The sequence below is a fragment of the Astyanax mexicanus genome, chromosome 13, assembly GCF_023375975.1.
Source record: "Astyanax mexicanus isolate ESR-SI-001 chromosome 13, AstMex3_surface, whole genome shotgun sequence".
NCBI classification, from domain to species: domain Eukaryota; kingdom Metazoa; phylum Chordata; class Actinopteri; order Characiformes; family Acestrorhamphidae; genus Astyanax; species Astyanax mexicanus.
Genome location: NC_064420.1, coordinates 26,960,830 through 26,979,801, shown reverse-complemented (window position 1 = coordinate 26,979,801; position 18,972 = coordinate 26,960,830). Strand labels below are relative to the sequence as shown.

Sequence of the window (18,972 nt, the reverse complement as noted above, 5' to 3'; positions counted from 1 at the left end):
TCCACTAGTTACCCGCAGTTAGCCACTAATGCTAATGCTCCAGCTTTAGTGGAAATCTGGAAATCTAAGCTTACTGTAAATACACAGAAGCACTTTACTCACACAAATAAACAGTTTTAAGCAGAGACATCTGTGTAGATAAACATCCGCTCGTTTGCCTTGTCAGACTCGTCTAAAATGATTTTATATTTTAATTACTTAGAATTTACTTAACGTAGCTTAGCTTAGCATAACTTAGCTTTACTGCTGAATTAGAAGGGAAAAACTCTGTTCCCAGAAAAAAGACATTTATTAAAAATGTGCCTTATAATCTGGTGCGCCTTATAGTAGGAAAAATACAGTTCTTTTTTTTTTCTTTGGAGTATAGATTAAAGCAGGGGTTCTTAACCTGGGGTTTGTGACACTTCCAAGGATTAGTCCCTGGTGGGTCTTGAGGATGATGATAACGCATTTAATTATGATTTCTCTGTAAAATGTGCAGAGAATTAGATGCAGATATTATTCTTTACCCATTATATTGCGATACTTTGATATATTGATTATTTCTTACACCCTTACATTACTAACTGCACTATTAAATAGATTTTAGAAAGGTATATTGAGGTTTTTTTTATGATGTTGTGCAATAGTTTTCTTGCCAATCATTTTAAGTAGTTGGTGTGAGAGTGTTAGGGAGTGAATTTATGATGATATTAATAAAATATTGATAAAGTGTTGAACATTATTATCAGTTGATTCAGTCAGTCAGACTGAGGACTCCGGGGGTCTGGGTCTTCAGCAGGAGTTCTTTGAAGAAGAACAGAAGGGGGTAATAGAAGGGGAAGAGAAGGAGGGATAGACAACCAGAGCAGGTGTGAACAGATGACCCACCCACACCCCTCAGGCCTACACACACACACACACACACTCACATACCTGAGCTGCCAGTTCCTCGTAAGTGCAGCTTCCAGCTCTCTGTAAGGAAATGGAGCATGATCACACATGTCAGCAGTGACAGCCCCCCATACCTGAGGACTGATAGACCCTTTTTTCCATACCCCAATCATTAAGTAACCACTGAAACACACAAGCCTTTTCTTCTCTCTTCAGGTCAGCAGGAGTGCAGGCATGCCTGAAAGTGTGCTGCCGGGTCCTAAAAGAGCCGGTGTCTAAAGCCTGGAAAAGGCAGGACTCTGGAAACGATGGCACACCTGTTTGTGGATGTGTGTGTTTGTTGTTTACCTTCTAAATATCCTCGTTTGCCTGTTACTCGGTTCTATTTAGGAATGTTTGTTTAGGTGGCACCGACACTATTGGTGAAAAGTTTCAGAACACCCCCATTTTTTTATTTTTTTTATTTCTGCCATGTAAGCTCTTCAGGTCCAGTCAATAACTTGAAATGGTGCAAAATCAAATGTGCAAAATTTTGAAGTAACCTCCAGGACCTTAAAGGGTAACACATGAACTAAAAACTGAAAAGAAAAAGTAATTTTATAAAATATTGGTATACTGTAAAAATACACTGCCAGGTAGGGTTGTGCCATATCGTATCTTACGCGACAATATCACCAACTTTTTTAAATATCGTGAATTATATTATACCCTAAAAATATCGTGCCATATCACACACTCCTAATTATCACATCAGGATCCTATTTTTTTTTTACTGTTTTTAGAAAAAGCAAAAATTCACACTGTTCTCATTTTCCATTATATATCTACTAAATACAGATTATATCTGTCCAGTATCATTTATTTTACTTTAATCCTGGATATAGGGAGATATTTGAAGTGCATTAAAAGTATCATGACATTCTGGATTATTGGCGTCTATTACAAATCTGATAAAATTCTTTTATTTTTAATATCTCAGGTAGGGGTGTGACATAAATCGTATGCAATAATAAAAGAACATTTTCATTTTGTTGCAGTAGTGTATTCTTGAAAAAAAAAAAAAAATTATATAGCTAAGAGTATCGTTATCGCGAAAATACTATGAAATATCGAGATTTTAGGGCCATGTTATTTTAGGGCCATATCGCCCACCCCAACTGCCAGGCCAAAAAATTTTTTTACAATCTAATATTTCATTGGACTAATATTTAATTGCAGCTTTGATTACTGCACGCATTCACTGTGGCATTGTTTCGATAAGCTTCTGCAATGTCACAAGATTTATTTCAATCCAGTGTTGCATTAATTTTTTACCAAGATCTTGCAGCAGCATTGATGATGGTAGAGTCTGACCACTGCACAAAGTCTTCTCCATCCAGCACATCCCAAAGATTCTCAATGAGGTTAATATCTAGAATCTGTGGTGAACAATCCATGTATGAAAATGATGATCTCATGCTCCCTGAAACCTGAACTCTTTCACAACAGCCCCATGAATCCTGACATTGTGATCTTGGAATATGGCCGTGCCATCAGGAAAGAAAAAATGAATTGATGGAATAACCTGATCTATATTCAGTATATTCAGATAGTCAGCTGACCTCAACACTAGCTCTTTTGCCGTTCAGAGTTGAGTATTATCTGCCTGTAGCCTGCTGCTAGCTCTGCTGGAGCAGCATTAGCATTAGCCGCTAACCGCAGCTAGCCTAAGTGGAAATCTAAGTCTAAGTTTACTGTAAATAAACAGAAGGGCTTTACTCACCCAAATAAATAATTTTCAGGAGAGAAATCTGTGTAGATTAACATCCAGTGCTCGTTTGGCTTTAAAAGAAAATACATTTTTTTAAGAACTTTTGTTTTGTTGACTTAACTTAGCTTAGCTTTACAGGTCTCGTTGCTGGCTGCTAAATTAAAAGGAAAACATGGCGACACCCCTGTTCCTTACTAGTGTCTAATAATGTGACTTATAATCTGATGCGTCTTATAGTGCAAGAAATACGATAATATACAGTAAGTGCATTAGGGTTGTAAGAATTAAAGTGTTCGCAATGTTGCATTGATTCTCAAAAACAGAATCTATTGATTTTTAATACATAGATTGCACTTTTCTCTACATGTGCCAAACAGTAAGATGAACAATAAATAGATTAGATGAATCTTTTATTACTGTAGTCTATATGTGTAAAATACATAAAACGAGAAAGAAAGAAACAGAGGTGGTGTAACAAGGTTGTGTCTGAGTGTCTCACAGAGCTGCTGATTCCATAAGATCTGATATAATGGCACAGTTTTTGTGAAGTAATCTTTAAAGACAGAACACTGTGCTAGAATGTGTGTGGCATCTCCTTCCCCACCCACCCACCACCCCGTTCAGACTCTTTTGTAGTGCGGCCCCCCATGTTATGCTTTCATGCTCTGTGGATGTGTGTGAGGATTAGTCTGGTAGCTGGTAGCTGCTGTTTGCACAGGGTGAGATTTAGGGTTAGTGCTCAGGTGGAGCTATAGGTCTGTAGGTAGACATGGATGGTATCTACAGTAGCTGGAGCTGGACTGTGACTAATGCTGTGATGAATACAACCTGCAGACATGAATAGTCTCACACACACACACACACACACATAGAGTCGCTTCCAAAATATTGGAACAGTGAGGCCGATCCTTTTATGTCTGCTGTAGACTGAAAACATTTGGGTTTGACATTAAAAGATGAATTTGAGACAAAAGATTAACATTTCAGCTTCTATATCCTGCTTCATGTTTGTAACCCACTGACATCACTAAACTTCTACATTCTTCTTCTGTGATGCTTTTCCTGACAGTGGGGTTTGGGTCATTATCTTGCTGCATGATGAAGGATCTCCCAATCAGTTTAGTTTCATCTGTCTTTAAATTCAGAGATTTTCTTTTATGTAAACTTTTGAGTTCACGTATTTAAATCAATAAAGATTGAATGAGCACATCCCAGAAAAAGGCACGCAAAATTAAGCCATGACACTACCTCCACCGTGTTTCACAGATAAACTGGTATATTTGAGAACATGAGCAGATCCTTACTTTTTCCAAAATTTAGTCTTTCTATACCATTGAAAAATAGTTCATTTTTGAGGCGTTTGTCTCTGTATTTCTTTGCAAATTCCAGTCTGGCCTTCCTATTCTTATTGCTAATTAATGGTTTTCATCTTCTGGTAAAGCCACGGTACTTTTGTCCATGAAGTTATCTTTAAACAGAAGATTGTGATACAGTACCCTCTGGAGGTTGTTGCTGATGTCACAAAACAGTTGTTTTAGGGTCTTTCTTTAAAGTACTCACAATGTTTGTGTCATCAATCGCTGTGGTTTTCCTTGGTCTATCTGTTTATCATCTGTTATTTAGTACACCAGTGACGACTTTCTTCTTCAGGACATTCCAAACAGCTGTTCTGGCTATGGAGAATATTTGTTCTCTAATGGTTCTGATTGATTTTCCATCTTCTTTCAGCTTCACAATTGCTTGTTTTTCACCCCTAGACATTTCTCTGGTTTTTATGTTGGTTACTCCTCTAACTGTAAATGCACAGTCTGCACAGATAAAAAAACCCAAATCTGAAACTGATTTCATTTGATTTTTTTTTTCACATTTGTCTTTAGTTGTCTTTAGTTATTTTATTATTCGTACTTGTGGGCCTACATTCAAGACCCAGCTTGTTCGGGGGTCTTCCACTCATGGTATTGTGGTAGGCTGTAATCATGCTGCTCTGCCTGGGAGATTTTTTTCTTTTCTCTGCCGGGGGATAATTAGATGTTGTGGTGTAGACTTTGCATTGTAGTTCAGTCATTCTAGCTCCAGCTGCGGGAGAAATAATAGGAGGGAAATACCTTGAGGTTAGGTTTAGGAGACTGGATCCAGAACAGAAATAGCTGCAGGTTAATAAGACATAAATCAGCATCATGCCCAAAGATAAGCTTACTGACATCATTTTCCATATATTAGCAGATACTGAATACACCAGCCAGAATAACACACACTGGCTGTGACTGAAATGGATCCAAGTTTGTGTTTTATGGCATTATTAATGGCATAGTGTGTAAATTACATTGTATGGACAAAAGTGTTGGTACACCTGTTTATTCCTTTTTAATTCTAAAATCAAGCCTATTAAAATTAGGGTTTTTGTAGTGCTGTCAATGTTAAAGCATTTAATTATGCCACCAATTTTGACCCCAATTTGCGGTGAAATCTGCCCACCACAGCCCAAAGCACAAGTTTATTTTCTGGAGCACTTGTGGTGATAATGTGATCTCGATTTTGATCCAGCTATCAAACAATACTTAATACTTCTTTTTAATTGAGCTAAACTGCTAATAAGGCGCAGTTTAATCTGATATATTAGCCAGATAACATACTGCTATGAACAAACGCTGTCTCTGCTGCTCCATGCTGTTTACACACTGAGCGCAGTATGTGCAGCGTTCACTGCTCACATCTGTGCTGCACGTCCCATTAAAAACACTGTGTTTAAAAGCACAGCTCTGTTCTGTGTTAAAGCAGCTTCACACTGCACAGATATACACACTGGAGCACAGAATCTTCTCGCTATATTTACTTTCTTGCCCCTGTGCCAGAAAAATCTGACCAATCAGAGGAGACAACGTGCTCACGTATGCATTTTCGTGCGTTTAGGTTTATTTTATGCCTGTGTGAAACCAAACCAAACAGAGGCAGAAAAGTGGGAACTCATCAACTGATCCAAACCATAGAAACCAACTACAGGTGTAAAAAATCCCTTTTATGCTAATTTAAAAATCCTTACGACTAAGCTGAGATATTTACAATAAAGTAAAAAAAGTTTATTTTCTTTATTCCAGCGCTCCATGTTGGCTTTATCTCCCCTTAAACATACATTACAAGTATATACTAGTATTTTAAGTAAATTTCGCACTATAAGGCGCACTTATAATCCTTTAATTTTCCCAAAAATCGACAGTGCGCCTTATAACCTGGTGCACCTTATGTATGAATTTTACCAGTCAGGTTGTACGGAGCTGTAAAGCCACTCCACTGAAGTACAGCATTATAAAGACGTTTTAGTAAAGTTTCTCCAGCACTAAGGCTGGAGCAGTATTAGCATTAGCTAAAAAAACCGCAGCGCTAACACTTTCAAAGGCCATTTTAAGGTGAGTAAATCTGACTGTAGTCTGCGTGTTTACACAGTTAAAACAAGATACGTGTTACGAACCGCTAGCTGATATCACCCTGGGATATGAGAACACTTAGGGTTCCTCAGTGTAGTGCTATCGGGTGTTGTTTACTAGTGCTAAATGCTCCTGATAACCGCTGCTAGCGCTGCTGCTAACCGGGCTGTGGAAAATATTGGAAATCTCTTTACGTGTACAAATATCCAATATAAAATCTTGTGTCTTAAGAAGAACAAGTATGATTAATCTCAGTTAATCACAGAATATTGTTGTTGATTATTTTTTTATTGATTGACAGCACAAAAAAAAGAAAACTTGGCATGTTTATTGTTCTGAGAACGCTAATTGTAACGTTCAGAAGCCCTAGAGCCCGCGTTGGGCGTTGAACTCTGTTTTCCTTCATTAATAGTTTTTTGTAAAAGTCACCCACAGGATGTGAAAGAGACTGATAAGGAGTGAGAGAAAGGAGAAAAGGGCGAGCGGAGAGGAAGGAGCAGATAAGTGAAGGTGGTGGGGGTGGAGGTTCTGGATTTAGTCTGCATGAGACTGTATGTTCTAATCTCTTATCGAGCAGACTGCTCTAGATCAAAGAGTAAAGTGTGGTGAATCTTCTTTATCTGGAATGTGGAGGATAGGTCTCCTGACTCCCTTCCTCCTGAGACCAGGGGTGAGATGGATTTGCTACCCCAGACGAGGCTCTCTCAGCAGGGGGCAACAGCTGCTTCTCAGCCATGCGATCTTCTTAACATCATAAACCCCCCGCATCCTACCACCACCCTGCAATGATGCTGCTGCCTCCACAGACTCCACACATCAAAATCCACATTAAAAAAGTCTCAAAGTGTCTTATTTAATAAATCAGCAGCACAAGTACTCTATATGGACAAAAGTAATGGGACGCCTGCTCATTCATTGCAAGAAAGGCTTTCTGGGAAATGTTCAGTTTTTACTTGCTGTGATGATTTCAGATGATTGTATGTTTATGGAGGTTAAAAGCTGACATACGTTTTAGAATTTGCATTTTGTCTATTTGAATTCATTAATCCTGACATTTTATATGCATTAAATAATTTATGCCAAAATTCATGCATTTGAATTTTAACGTGATTTTGACATGGTGAAATTTGCTGCATGCTGAAACAACTAATTGTAAGATTTAAAAAATATCATATCCACAAATTTACTGATTAAAAAATCAGATGAATACATTTTCAGATACATCAATCATTAAAATAATTCAAATATATTTACCTAATCTGTTATCAATGAGATTTGATTTAATCTAAAAAGGTATGGATCAGGATGATTAATTTGATAATTTATGGATTAGATTTTTTTAATCAGAAAATGTATGGATTGGCTTTTTTTTTATTTGACAATTTATGGATCAGATTTTTTAATCTGACACTTTATGGAACAAAATGATTTTAATCTGGATCAGATTTTTTTATTTGACAGTTTATGGATTACAATTATTTAAATCTGAAAATATATGGATTTACAGTGCGCTCGGAGGAAAGTGCAGCGACTCGATTCCGATACATTAGCTCACAGACGCCTTGTGCTGATTGACATCACTCTTTGAAGTGATGAGGGGAGAGAGCCTCTACCCACCCAATTGTGCTCTCTCAGGGCTCTGGCAGCTGATGGGAAGCTACATGAACGGGATTTGAACAGTAAAGTTAAAGTAAAGCTATATGCTTTAATACAACGTGTGTCCACAAACTATATTTTCTTGTCTGGCTGTGATTTTTTTTTTTTTTTTTTTTTTGCGGTGTGAACTGATGTGGGCAGCTGCCACTGCCTCCCGTTTCTGTGGAAATCCCGCCTTTCTCTCACAGGCAGCCCATTATTCCTGCGCACGGCGTGTGTCAGAGCACTGAAGCGTCTGAGCGTCTGCTGAGGATGCACTCCCAGCATTCCTTTCAGTCCCCAAAGTCCACCTCCCCACACACACACACACTCTCACACACATATGCACTTGGGTAAAGAAAGAAAAGAAGATGGTCACAGAAGAAGAGATAAAAGTGAAGATGGGGGTTGTTTTGCCTTCAGAAAACATCTGTCATCTGTATCAGCGTGCGCTGTGTTCAGGCAGGGCGCTGTGTGTTTGCTGTGTGCTGAATACTGGCAGGTTCGTGCAGAAATAGAAGAACGCTTAGGAACTTATTCAGTACTAATGTACACATCATTTCCACATTACTAAAATACATTGATCAACAGTCAAATTTCAAAATACTAACCGTTTCTACGCTCGCTGTCCATCTTAGCAGCTCATCTGAGCATGGAGGAGCAGTTTGTAGTTCTATTATAATTACAGATTGTAGTTCTGGATCCGTTTCTCTTCATACGTCTTTATTATTATCCTTCTTTCATCCTGTTCTTCAATGTTTAGAACCCCACAGGATAGACCAACACAGAGGGTCACTATTTTTAAGTGCTGCAGTGACACTAAGCACGTGGTGGTGGTGTGTTAGTAGTGTGTGTTGTGCTAGAATGAATGGATCAGACACAGCAGTGCTGCTGGAGTTCTTAAACGCTGTGTTTTTAAACACTTCTCCACACTGTAGACGTCAATCAGAGACAGAAGCTAATCTGTTATCTCTTAAATGTTAACATGCTATTTTTGCCAAGTAAACACAATGAGCAATATCAAAAATGATAGAGGTCTGTCTGTACTATATTTTTCACTTCTACTCAGTGATAAATCTTTTGCATCCGGACTGCAATTGAAAAAAAACAGGAGAACCAGAGAGTTTTTTGGGCTTTCTAGGTCACATGACATCATTGCGTTCAGTAGCTCCTCCATTTCCACTCGCTGATCTCTGTGGAATTGTGCACCCAAAGCTATTTTATTAAACACGAGGAGACGAAACTCAGAAATGTGCGTCCGGACAGGTATAAAATTACCGGAGTTCAGCGAAAAACAGCAGGTAATTCAGCCTGTAATTTTCTCGAAGGACGTCTGAGAAAAACACATACATGGTCGTTCCAGACGGGAGTAAAATCACAGAGGACCCCCCTAAAAGAGAAAATGACCCCAGAACCCCCTGATAAGCTTAGCCTGTCTGGATAGGGCTTTAGGGTGAGTTTTCAGTGAAGTTTCTCCAGCACTAAGGCTGGGTGCAGCAGCATTAGCAGTGCTAGCGGGACTTAAATGCTGCCTGATAGTGCTAGACTGAGATAGTGCTCGACAAGCACTCAGATTACAGTCCAATATACTCGCCTCTAAAAGAGCTAGTGTTGTTGTTAGCGGCTAATGCTAATGCTTATGTTTGTTAGTACTAGAGAAACTTCATTAAGACTCCTTTATCACACTGTACTTCAGCATGGTGGCTTTACTGCTCCTTACAAACTGACTGGTAAAATTCATACATTAAAAAATGCAAAAAATACGGTATATTGTTTGATAGGTTGATAAGGCCTTAAGAATAGTATCTCTTTTTACATTGGCAACCTGCTCAAGAAAAATATACTGTTTAAGGCAGTCTAGTAAAGTTATCAGCTCTCGTTATCCTTATCGTGTGTGTGTGTGAGAGAGAGAGAGTATTTCTCCTCAGATCAGTCCTGCTGTGTCTCTTTTTCACCCGCTGTCCTTTTGCCCTCTTGTGATGGTTGCTCAGGTGCCATTGGCTGCATTCCCAAATCCATGTCTGCAGGGCTGTGCTGCTTGTCCATGCCTATTGCTATGGTAACCTCAGGAATGCATAAAGCCAGTGTAGGAATTTGTGCAATCATTAAGCCCAGGGGAGAGCAGCTAGACGGGACTTTTATTGGATGCCACTGTCAAAGTGCTTTCTTACCTCAGGCTGTACTGAACAGGAGTTACGGAAGTTCTGTAGTAAAGTGATGTTCCAAGTTCAAGTCAATTCAAACTTACTTTTATGGATGTTTGAGGTGCAATTGTTGCTCAAACCAGTTCTAAAGGAGTTTATTGGTCCAATGTAACAACCTACCGTATTTTTCGCAGTATAAGGCACACTTAAAATTCTTTCATTTTCCCAAAAATCGTCAGTACGCCGTTTAATGCAGTGCTCCTTATGTTTGAATTTTACCAGTTAGGTATTAAGGAGCAGTAAAGCCACTCCAGTGAAGTACAGTATTATACAGGACTTTCAGTGAAGTTTCTCCAGCACCAAGGCTGGAGCAGTATTAGCATCAGCTTCTAACCGCAACCCTAGCTCTTTTGCCATTCAGAGGTAAGTATATCAGATTGTAGTGTTTATCGTGTTAAAACAAGCTACGTGGGACAAACCCTGGGTTCCTGGCCTCTGGGTTACCGGAACACTCATGGTTCCTTAGTGTAGCGCTGTCGGGTGGAATTAACTAGCGCTAAATGCTGCTAGGCGCTGCTAACCTCGGCTATTGCTGCTGCTAACTGTAGTAAAATATTGGAAATCCAAGCTTACTGTAAATGAATGGAAGCACTTTACTCACCCAAACTTTTTTAAGAATTACAGTTTTGTTCATTGATAGTGTTCCTTAAAATACGGTGCAACTTATTGATCATAAAACACTCAACCTACCTTTGATTAGATTGAGCAAAAACTGGTCTTGAGCTTCTTGAAAACCAGTCTGCAGTGTGAAGAGCTTCCTCTGTTGCTGAATGTGGGTGATGATGATAAAATTACAAAAATTCCTACAGCCCTATAATCGTACATCCCCAGATATTTCAGTAAAAGTAACCCAGTCAACTTAGTCACTTAAAAACTCAATCGCTAACTCGTGTTTTACAGATGTAGATGCAATATGCACTAGTGTAAATGCTCACAGCGGCATCAGACTCTTCAATTTGTTCCAAAGAAGTTTTCAGAAACAGAAAACTTGTGTTATTTTTAGTTCCAGAACATTTTTAAGAGTAGATGAATACCTCTCTCTATGTGAACATTTTCTAAAACATGTGATGATAACTGTTAGTATTCCTATTGGAAATCAGGTTGTGAAAGCTTGTAATCTGCATTCAATTCATGGTCCTATCTGTAAGAACACTGTGCACAGACAGCATGTTTAATCAGTTATGCTGATAAATGCCAAGAGAGGGCAAGACATTTCACCCCCAGTTAAGGACTGAAATGCATTAGGGGAAATTCCAGAAGCACACAGCTAAAGAAGCATACATTCACAATGCACACACATATATACACTCACAAATCCCACCTGCTGGTCTGGGCTGTGTTGTGCAGAAGCAGGGGGGTCGGGGGTTTGAGGGGGTTGGTGGTTGCTCCCCTGGCTGGCTCAGTCTTGGCTTTGAAGCTCTTTTGAATCTCCTCTTTGAGTGAATGATGGATCACATTCCCGTTCCTTTTCTCACTCCAGTCACTCTTCATTTGAGCATGAAGTCATGAAGTTGAGGAATGGATTGGGCAATCTCTTTGGTTCAAGATGCAAAGCAAAGTTGGCGTTCACAAATGTCTCTGTTTTCCCAAAGAAACACTTTGATGATTGAATCTGTATGTAAAAGACAGATTTTGATATAGTACATAAATGGAACATGATTGGCTTCGAGTGGTTCAGTGAACTAAGGCGCTGCCACTTTGATTGGGAGATTGATGGTTTGAATCCTGGTCATGCAGCTTGCCATCAGCTGCCAGAGCCCTGAGAGAGCACAACTGGCCTTGCACTCTGTCTGGGTGAGTAGATGGCGCTCTCTCCCCTCATCACTCCATGGTTAATCAGGTCAGTCAGCACAAGGCATCTGTGAGCTGATGTATCAGAACTGAGTCGCTGCGCTTTCCTCCGAGTGCGCTGTGGTGCTACTCTGCAATGCTGCATCAGCAGCAGTTAGAAAAAAGGCGGTGGCTGACTTTATATGTATCGGAGGAGGCGTGAGCTAGTCTTCAACCTCCTGGTGTTGGGGCATCACTAGGGATGGGGGAAATAAAGCTGAGTAGCAGCTGAATGGTTGGAACAATTGGCCTAGTTGGCTAATGTTGCTATTTGCAAATGCTGTGGTAGGCTGGTAGACTGCATATGGCTTTGAGGTAGTGATCTTGGCTGTGGCTGGTAAAGATTGAGGTAATGAGGCTAGTAGCTAGTATGCTAAAGCCATAAATGTAGCGTTGCTTGATTAGACCGGTAGTGATGTTGGCAAAAGTTGGTCAAAAGTTGGTATCTGCTGGCCTAAGGCTGCAGTTGCCATGTGGGTCAGGCCGGTCGCTGGTGTGAAAATTTACAGTATTGCACTAACACTTACTTCTGAGAAGAAAACTCAATGAAGGCAGTCTGAGACATGGTTGGTAGGTCTGAAAGAAGGAGGCGTGTCTACTAAATGAGTAGGTGTCTTGCTCTGCCAAATTTGACAATATGGTGCACCATATTTTGGCTTTATTAGTTTAGATTGGAAAGAAAATACTCAATGTTTTGATTGATTTATCTAAGACTTTCTCATAGCTTTATATGAGACATTTTGAGACAGCTGCATAAAGGAAGAAAAACGAATGACCTTGTATGCTAAGCAGGTTTCTTTCTTCTTACTGTGTAAGTAAGGAATGTGATGGTGTGAGCCAGAACTGTAACCCTTATCACCCAGTAACAAGACTAAATATATGTAAAATGTGAAAAGAATGCAGTTTTTCAGTGCAATCCAGATGAAAAGTCACCATTTCCTGGCCCACCTGTCTAAAGGAAGGTCTGGTGGGACTTCAGATTGCCACTTTGAAGTTGAGTGTTTATTCTTCAGAGCTAAAGTCAGGACCAGAGTGTGGTCTGCAGATGTGCTTTTGTTTCATGTTCTGGTGGAGAGACTGTAATGGAAATGACAGTCTCTGCTGGGGTCAGACGCTGCGCCGGTGTTTAAGGGGGAATAGAGGGTGTTTTGGGGATACTGGTGGGGGTAAAGCGGGTTAAGTGGATTTTAATGCTGTCAGCACTGCTGATATAGGAAGTCAGAGAGAGGAAGTAGGTGGATGCTGCTGCATTAAGACTTAAGCTCTGTGCAGGAAGATGGTTTTGGGAGGGATCAGACTGGGAATTCTTGAGATGTCTGATGTAATGCTTCCTTTTAGCTTTTCTAGAGGATCATATGATACAGATATTACGGCAATAACCTGTATAAATATACTCAGTCTGTATTTATTGTCTTTAGAAATGTATTTATTTGCTCTTTTTCTCATTCAGTGCTGTGTGTACTGTAGGAAGCCACCTCTCTAGTGCATTTCTGATCATAAATTTACCTCAGCAGTGCTACTCAAGTCACATGTGAGTGAAACTTGCTGAAGTTAGCTCATCTTGTGTTTGTCAGCTGGAAAACAGGACAGTTTGAGAAAAAAATGTAAACTCATACTAAGCATGAGTGTAAAAATGAACTTAAACTTGCCGTTTGTCTACTCTGGGGGAGGAGGGGAAGAAGGGGAAGGGAGGCTGTTTAATCCCAAGCCTAAGGCTGCAATGTGACTTACATCACTTACAAGCACTAAAAGAGCTTATTTTGCCATTTTCAGATTGATGTATTTGGTTGCCAAATATTGGATGCATCCCTACTATATATCATTATAATGTACCATTGGTCCGATAAGAGAAACCTGAAGACCTTTGGTGAAGTTCGTGGAATGTTTTTGCAAGGTTTGTCATGATAATATAAAGTACTTTAAAGTTATATCATGTGAAAATGAGTGTTTTTCGGTTCTGGGCTCCCCCTACAGTCACGAAGTGGAATTCCTATCACTTTCCCAGATGCTTTACACATGCATTTCTGGACAAGTTGAGAGATACAGAACTATCAATACAGGTAAAAGGGTATCACTTTAAAATAGGATAGAAAGGATAAAGAATGCAGTTAGGGATGCCTGCGTCAGGTGCTTCTTCTAAAGTATGGGAAACAGACCAATCAGGACACAGCAAAGCAGCAGTCAGTGTCTGTATCAAAGTGTGAGAATGGAGGAATTCTCATGCTCCTCCTGAGAAAACAAGAGTAAAGGGAAAAGTCTGGAAAGTCTGGAAATCGCAGTGAGGCTACAGGGTTTCAGTGGTTGCGTGTTAAACAACTCCCAGAGACCCAGTTCATACTGCTGTCATATTACATTTCTGGCTACAGACAGTAGAGTAGGGCTGTCTGACGATGCGGTAAAGCTAATGAAGACTGATTGGACAAAGGTGGACACCCCACGCTGCATGAGTTCTATATTTTTTTTATTATTCACTTTGATTTGTTCATCTTGGGAGAACATCTGTTACCCCCTCGGACCGCATGAGCTCACCGTCCAGTCGGGCCGAGTATATGAAAGTGATTACGGGGGTCTCGGTGGGATTATTAGCTCTGGCTGCTTTTCAGTGGAGTTAGTCGGCGTGTCATGCTAAGTGATGCTAAATGAAACCCGATCCCTAACGTCACTCCCTGCCGTTTGTGTCTGTGTAGCGCTGTGTGGAAGAGGAATGTGCTTTTGTTCTGCATGAAGCTGCACCTGATGCTGTAGGGAGGGTCAGTTTTCTCCAGTGTACATTAATGTTAACAGACTGTACGTTGATTGACAGTTAGCTTTTAGCGCCAGGGCATGACCTATTGTATGGATGTACGGATGTCTTCCTGTGTTCTGTGCATTAAGGCTACTTACTCATGTTTCTCAAAGACGGGTATTTCCTCTTGTCTCCCGCAGCTCTTCCATGTGGCGTACGTCCTCGTCAAGTTCGCTAACTCCCCCAGGCCTGACCTCTGGGTGCTGGAGCGCTCGGTCGACTTCGGGAAGACCTACCAGCCGTGGCAGTTCTTTGCTTGTGAGTATACAGCTACATCTACAGTGCACTTTCTTTGCACACTCTTTCACAAAGCTTTTGGATTGATGCCGTAGACCAGTGGTCTCCAACCCTGCTCCTGTAGTCCTCCTATAGTCCTGCAGACTCTGGATCCAAGCTTGTTACATCTCACCCCACCTGATCCAAACTGATCCAAATGCAAATAAGCAGTACCTCCAGAATTCACTGTATGTTTGTCAATACCAAAAACTTAAAGACTGGACTGGAACTCTGCCTTTTGTTTTAGTCGCGATTATAACAAAAGCCATCAGTAAAACACATAGAGAGGCAAAAGTATGGTTGGGTCAAAATAGTTAGGTAAAAAGCTAGTAAGATAGATAAGTAGGTAGATAGGTGGGTAGATGGGTAGATAGGTTGGTAGAAGGGTAAATAGTTAAGGAGATAGGTAGGTAAAATGTAGGTAGGTAGATGGGTAGAAATCTAGGTAGATAGGCAGGTAGATAGATAAAACGGTAGGTAGGTAGATGGGTAGGTAGGTAGGTAGATAGATAAAACGGTAGGTATGTAGATGGGTAGATAGGTAGGTAGATAGATGAAACGGTAGGTAGGTAGGTAGGTAGAAGGGTAGATAAGTAGGCAGGTAGATAGATAGATAGGTGGGTAGGTAAATAGATGGGTAGGTAGGTAGATAGATTAGTAGGTAGATAAGTATGTAGGTAGATATATAGGTAGGTAAAACATAGGTAGGTGGGTAGGTAGATAGATGAGTAGGTAAAACATAGGTAGGTAGATGGGTAGGTAGGTGGGTAGGTAAATAGGTAGGTAGGTAGGTAGATAGATAGGTAGGTAAAGATAGGTAGATGGATAGATGGGTAGATAGGTAGGTAGCTAAATGGGTAGGTACATAGGTTGGTAGATAGGTAGGTGGGTAGATAGATGGGTAGATAGATAGGTAAGTAGATGAGCAGGTAGATAGGTAAATAGGTAGGTAGATAGATGGGTAGATAGATAGGTAGGTAGATAGGTAGGTAAAAAGGCAGGTAGGTAGGTTAGTAGGTAGATAGGTATTTAAAAAGGCAGGTAGGTAGGTAGATATATATGTAGATGGATAGATACATAGGTGGATAGGTAGGTATGTAGACAGGCCGGTAGGTAGACAGATAGCAAAACTGAAAATTCCCTGAAAGTCTAGAATGAAGGTAAAACCAAGTCTTGTGTGTTATTGTATCCATTTGGTCTGGTTTGCTTTGGTTTTACTACATTTTTACTACGTCATCATCACCTACATGACAGTAGTAATGGTAAAGCAGACCTGACCCAGTCAGACCATCATGTGGTTTGTATTAGTGGACCCACTGGGCAGCTTTGTTAGCAGGTCAGAGGTTAAAGGGGAATGCTGGTGTAACATGTTGGCCTCTCATGGGAAATTAGCAGTGCCAGACCTGCCAGTAAGGAAATAAGGAAAAGAAACACAAGACAGGTATAAATTCCATCTGGTTCTAGCTAGCTCTAGTTAACTCTGTGAGACATAAACACACACACACACACACACACACTGACTTGCCTCTGTTCAGAATACAGGGTTGGGTTGTTGCTGTGCCAGTTTTATGGGTGTTTCATAGTGTTTGGGTATGATTGGGCATTTGTTCCCATTATAGTTCTGCACTAGCCTTAACCAAAATCTACAAAGACACACACACACACACACATACAGTGACCCTGTTGTTTGAGGCTGTCCCTGTCTGCTGTCATAACTGTAGGTGTCAACACAGTCCTGACCCTGGTCTAGATGAGGACAGTAAAAGACTCAGCAACAATACAGACGCCGAGCCCTGGCTGGCATTTAGAGCTGTGACATTATCACCACTCTGAAACATAATATTGTGCTGCTGGACTGAACTCACATTCCACTGGCCCACCACGATGACTCAGAATACAGAAAATATCTCTACACAGGAGAGACAGAGTCACAGAAATAACAGAGAGATTTGTTGATAGAGGGTAGATGGGTAGGGAGATAGGTAGGTAGGTAGGTAGATACGAAGGTAGGTAGTTAGATAGGTAGGTATTTAGATACGTAGATCGGTAGATAAGAGGGATGGTAGGTAGGTAGATAAGAATGTAGGTAGGTAGATTTGTAGATACATAGATTGGTAGATAGGAGGGATGGTAAGTAGGTATATTAGTAGATAGGAATAAAGGTAGGTAGGTAGATAAGAAGGTGGTTAGGCAGATTTGTAGAAACGTAGATTGGTTGATAGGAAGGATGGTAGGTAGATAGATTTGTAGATAGGAACAAAGGTACGTAGGTATATAATAAAGTAGGTAGGTAGATTTGTAGATACATAGATTGGTAGATAGGAAGGATGGTAGATAGGTAGGTAGATTTGAAGATAGGAACAAAGGTAGGTAGGTAGATAAGAAGGTAAATAGGTAGATTTGTAGATACGTAGATTGGTAGATAGGAAGGATGGTAGGTAGGTAGATTTGTAGATAGGAATAAAGGTAGGTAGGTAGATAAGAAGGTAGGTAGGTAGATCTGTAGATACATAGATTAGTAGATAGGAAGGATGGTAGGTAGGTAGATTTGTAGATAGGAACAAAGGTAGGTAGGTAGATAAGAAGGTAGGTAGGTAGATTTGTAGATAGGAACAAAGGTAGGTAGGTAGATAAGAAGGTAGGTAGGTAGATTTGTAGATACGTAGATTAGTTGATAGGAAGGATGGTAGGTAGGTAGGTAGGTAGGTAGATTTGTAGATACATAGATGGGTAGATAGGAGGGATGGTAGGTAGGTAGATAGGAAGGTAGGTAGGTAGGTAGATGTGTAGATAGGAACAAAAGTAGCTAGATGTGTACTTAAGTAGGTAGAAAGGAAGGTAGATTTGTAGATAGGAACAAAAGTAGTAGGCAATATATCATTTAAGCATCGTCATTGCGATGTGCACATGCGCAGTAGTCACATCGCAGGACGTGCAATGTCACTTAAGGCAATTAAATTAAATTAAATCTGTTGATTCTTGACACAAAAAGTAGATACACAGCGTTGTCTCTGTGTCTGTGTAAGTGACAGGCTACTGCTGCCTGCGCAAGAAGCAAGTAACAGCTGAATTCATGCTTTTAATACCAGAAAAACGCTCCTATTTACCTTTTCAAAAAGCAACTTAAATGCCCGATTAAAGGGCCAATTACTGTTGTTTTGTTGTTTTCCTCTGGTTTTGAGTGCTCGGCGCTGACTCAGCTCTTGATTGGTCCGGATGCGAGACAGTGCGCGGGTGGGGGCGGGGCTGGTGACCAAAAATAACATTTGCAATCTTTTTTTTTTTTCCAATATCTTGCAGCCCTAAAAGGTAGTTAGATAGGTGTGTATGTTGATAGGTAGATAGATAGATAGATAGATAGATAGATAGATAGATAGATAGATAGATAGATAGATAGATAGATAGATAGATAGATAGATAGATAGATAGACAGACAGACAGACAGACAGACAGACAGACACTTTATTGATCCCCGGGGGGAAATTCTGGAGATCGATAGGTAGATAGGATTGTAATAGGAAGGTAGATAGGAACAAAGGTAGGTACATAAAAAGGTATAAAAACAAACAAAAAAATATATATATATACATTCTTAGTGAAATGAATTGAACTCGATCAAGTCTAAACTCTATATAAAGGCCTGTGTTTAACCATGTTTCTTCTATACACTTTCATAACTTGATAATTTACTAATTTTATAGTTTCTACAGATTAATATAGACCAGCTACTGAGTTATATACTGTGTGTTTACTGTGCTTTGATTTTCAGCATCTAAGAGGGACTGCATTGAGCAGTTTGGCCAGAGGACCATCGAGCGCATCTACCGTGACAACGACGTCATCTGCACCACAGAGTACTCTCGCATAGTGCCTCTAGAGAATGGAGAGGTAATGACCCGATTCTAATGTTATTAGTGTCTCTTCATACCAAGCAGTCACTGAGTCATAGAGTAATGCAGATATGAATATAGATATGGATACAGGAGGCAACAATGGCTTCTAACTAAGGATTCGATTTACGTTGTTGCTCTTAATGCACTGGAATTCCTCATTAAATGATTCATTAAATGATTTAATGATAGAATAAACTGTAGAGAAAAATATACTAATCCAATCTTAGCATTGTTTTTAAACACTCTAAATATTACTAGTACTTTAATTGCCCATGTCCAAGTTTACTTGAACATGTAGCAAGCC

The 18,972-nt window shown here is 40.0% G+C and overlaps 1 protein-coding gene across 3 annotated transcripts in view; it reads left to right on the top strand.

Moving 5' to 3' along the window:
- The window catches only part of lama5 (laminin, alpha 5), a 135,461-nt gene that overhangs the window by 30,861 nt on the left and 85,628 nt on the right, over nt 1-18,972 (top strand). For all 3 annotated transcript variants that reach the window (XM_022677607.2, XM_022677609.2, XM_022677606.2), the window contains exons 3-4: nt 14,640-14,757; nt 18,545-18,663. In XM_022677607.2, the coding sequence (XP_022533328.2) occupies nt 14,640-14,757; nt 18,545-18,663 (237 nt within the window). The remainder of the gene's footprint in view (nt 1-14,639; nt 14,758-18,544; nt 18,664-18,972) is intronic.